General features: G+C 38.8%; 1 protein-coding gene across 1 annotated transcript in view; it reads left to right on the top strand.

Annotated features, from left to right (window-relative positions):
• The first annotated feature begins 333 nt into the window (after positions 1-333).
• tmem182a (transmembrane protein 182a) overlaps positions 334-3,635 on the top strand; it is a 6,623-nt gene continuing 3,321 nt past the window's right edge. The window contains exons 1-2 of the mRNA XM_037686542.1: positions 334-711; positions 2,473-2,584. Of these exons, the coding sequence (XP_037542470.1) occupies positions 577-711; positions 2,473-2,584 (247 nt within the window). The 5' untranslated portion in view covers positions 334-576. The remainder of the gene's footprint in view (positions 712-2,472; positions 2,585-3,635) is intronic.

The following is a 3,635-nucleotide window of genomic DNA, read 5'->3' as shown; positions in this document are numbered from 1 at the left end:
AAATCTTTTTGTGACTTCTTGTCTCACATTTCATGTACATACACGCAGCGTTATTGCCATATTAATTAGTGTTAGAGTAAAGGCAGCATTTCCAGTAATCATCTAATGGGGCAAAGGTTTGGGACATGAGGAGTTACTCCTCCTCTGTCCTTTCGGTCTCACCCTGACATTCCCTTTAGACTTTGGGTGTGCAGTTGCCAGGTTATTTCTGCACAGACCCCCCTCCTTCACGCTGTAAAATCCCCCCCCCCCCCCCCCCCCATCACACACGCTCAGCTCCATAGTGCAGTGAAGCAGCCGCCTTCAGACAAACATCAAAAATAGCCCGGGGGCCGGGGGTCGGGCTAGCTACACACCCCAGTGGAGGGTCCAGAGGAGTCATGTGGACAAGTTTGACACAAACAGATAGCAGGGAGGAGTAAAGATCCAGTAACCCAACAAAAACCAGATGAACAGAACCCAGAATTAATTTGACATACAACATTAAAGTTTCTGCCTTAACTTGTCACATGAACTTGCTGTAATCGAAGGACCGAGGCAAACCAACAGTGGGAATCCAGCAGCTGACTCCGGACCATGAAGCTAAGCGTGGCGTTGTTTTTTGCAGGGCTCTTTGGGGCTTTGGCAGCGGTGCTCATCCTGCTTTCTTTTGGAACCGATTACTGGCTGCTGGCCTCGGAGGCCTGCCAGCCTGACAGCTCGGACAAAGAGGTGGGTGTTGGACTTACAACCAGGGCAGGTCCAAAATGTTAGAAATATTCAGGTTTATGTGTCTTTCTAGTTGGAACATCAGTTTTGAGTTAATCATTTTTCACATTTATAACCCCTGTCAGGTCAAAAATGTTTTTAGATGAGAATTAGTCTCAGTTGGACAGAAAATATTGCAAAAGCCTGAGTGAGCACCTATATTCGAATAAATGAGCTTATTTCAAAGCATTTTCAATTGCTCCAATTACTCATTCAAGTGGAGGGTGGAGAGGTGTCCGTGTGGAACTGCTGCGAGTAACTGGACACTGTTTAATGTTGTGTGTGGAGCTATGCACTTGGTGAGGCACAGCAAAGTGTACCTCTAAGACAGGCGTACAAATACCAGCTATCTCAAAGGTATGATGCCCTATTAAATATCACCGACTAGGACATACTTAGATTTTCTGAGTGGGCGCTGAAACTGATGCTGGGACAGGAAAGCAGGACAATATAAACAGTGCGGTACAAGGGATTTTCCTTGGTCTAATCACTCGTAAATGCATCAGTACCTGTCCGAATAAAATTCAGCTATGAGTTTTTTTTAGATTTTAATTTTAACACTGCATCTTTAAATCAATAGTTTGGATTTTTTTAAGTAGTGTTCAGTGGAGTGGGGACAAGCTTAAAGCTAGTCAGAGTGGAGTCAAGACTAAAGCAGGTTTCTGCGCCATTAAAAACAACCTGGTCGTTCATCCACTCATGTTCTGAGGACCTGCTGATGTGTGGTCACTGGGCCAGAAGCAGAGAAAACCCTAAACAGATGTAGCATCACATGCAAATTCTTTTTTATAGACTTTTATATTATCACAGTTTTTATTTTGGATATAAAAGTTTACGATTATTTACAGTGAGGAGATAACCCATTGAAGTCAGGTCTCTCTTGTAAATGAGTCCCCAAGGCTCAATGGGATTAACCTATATAAATAAAGGTTGAAAAATGTCATCATAATCATTAATGGTCCATATTAATTACAGTATTTTGCAAAACAGAGTAACTAGGCAGAAAAACTTACATCATCATCAGTCTTACATCATTTTAAATGAATGCGCTTTGTTTTTTTACGCCACATTTTCATTTAGACAGGTACAAAAATTCACACAGACCACGTACTGCAGTCTAGTTGTTTTTTAGTGCAATCAGACTTTTGTGCAAATAACCGTCTAATGCAAAAGTGCAGATGATGTAAAGGTTTATAAGATGACTCATGCATGGCCCTTAGATCCATTCTCAAATCGCTGTGAGAGATTCACAGACCCAGACTGAGAAGCTTTAAACAATAAGTTCATATTTTCTGGATCTTTAAACAAACTCAACATGATGGAAAATAAATAAATACAAAAATGAATAAATGGACACAGATCTTTCCATAAGTGGATTCAGACTAACCTTCTGAAGCTTTATTAGCTTGAGTTGCTCTCAGCTTCCACTTTATGTTTCTCTGACAAACGTTTTATTAGTGACATGATAGATCATTAAAGGTGCTGCTTTGTGCACATGAATAGTGACCACCAACAGTAAAGTTTTCCATGATGTTGTGAGTTCAGTCACAACCAACCAAAGGCAGCGTAGACCTGATTTAGCAGCTCTTTAATAACAGCATCAAAACTGCCTCACATCATCTTGAACTTATCTTACACTTTAATTGACACAAGTGTACCTACATGAGCATCAGACGTTCTACATAGGAGTACATCATGATATTTTATTTGTGTTGTTTATTTCAGGTGGGACATGTGCACCAGGACAATAAAAAAATAGTTTCATACCATGAGGGGTTTTTCTGGGCGTGCTTTTCTGGAGGCAATGATGGCATCCTGGCATGGACACGTGATTTTGGTGAGTGAGATGCTCATTACCGTTTCAACGGCTTCAACTTTTAGACATTTTACAGTTTTTTATTTAAAATCCCTTCTAAAATTATGTATTTAGACAATAAATTATAATTGGACGCTTCAAATATCTGAATCTGCACGACTTCAATTGTTATGTTGTATTTAAATCATTAATAGACTAGATTTTTTTGAAGTGTTCTGTGGAACGAATATTAATAAGGAATATCTTACCTGGTGTAGATAACTCTTTGAATGACCTCAGTTTGTAGATAATAAAGTTGAATTCTAACCTGGCAGATGGGCGAACACCTAGTTTGAGGAGAGCCAAGACTAAAGTAGATTTTTTTTAAATTAATTTATTTTTAATCTTCTAACCCCCAAAATGCCACAGTGGTTCATAAACTTTATTTTATAAACCTTTACTTTGCCATCAGTTTCACATTACTTAATTAATTACATAGAAATGTGTGTTTTTCTATTTCTGTTTTGAGATAGCAGCAACCCACTCAGGTCTTGTCCACTTTTCGTTCAACCTTTATTTATACAGGTTAATCCCATTGAGCCTCGGGGACTCATTTACAAGAGACACCTGAAAATTAGCTGTTCCTCTTAAATGAGGTTGTTCAAAGAGTTATCTACATCAAACAACAAACCCTACGTCAAAATATCAATCCATCCATTTTCTGTGGTAAAAATAGGGTATACGTTGCTTAATATTTTATTTATTTTATTTCATTTTTGTTTTGTTTTTTTGTGCACAAACTTGTCAACTATTTTCTTCCTCCCGTGGGGTCGAGGTTGTGTCTCGTGAAAAACAGTCCCGTCTAATAAATCAGCGAAACAGACGCCTTCCACCCGAGAGACAGCAGACTGCCCAACACTCGAGCTCAAAATATTTTGGATCTTTTTTCACATTTATTTAAAAAAATATATAAAAGTGAATAAGTTATGTTATGTGATTAGAAGCCACAGTCTTCTAATGACAAGACAAATGCTTTAACCCGCTTTAACGAAGTCCAGATGACATGATTCAACCTTTTTTGTTGTTATATACC

The sequence above is a fragment of the Nematolebias whitei genome, chromosome 13, assembly GCF_014905685.2.
Source record: "Nematolebias whitei isolate Nwh7 chromosome 13, NemWhi1, whole genome shotgun sequence".
In the NCBI taxonomy this organism is placed as follows: domain Eukaryota; kingdom Metazoa; phylum Chordata; class Actinopteri; order Cyprinodontiformes; family Rivulidae; genus Nematolebias; species Nematolebias whitei.
Note: the sequence above shows the minus strand (reverse complement) of the source record. Positions and strands in the feature narration are given on the sequence as shown.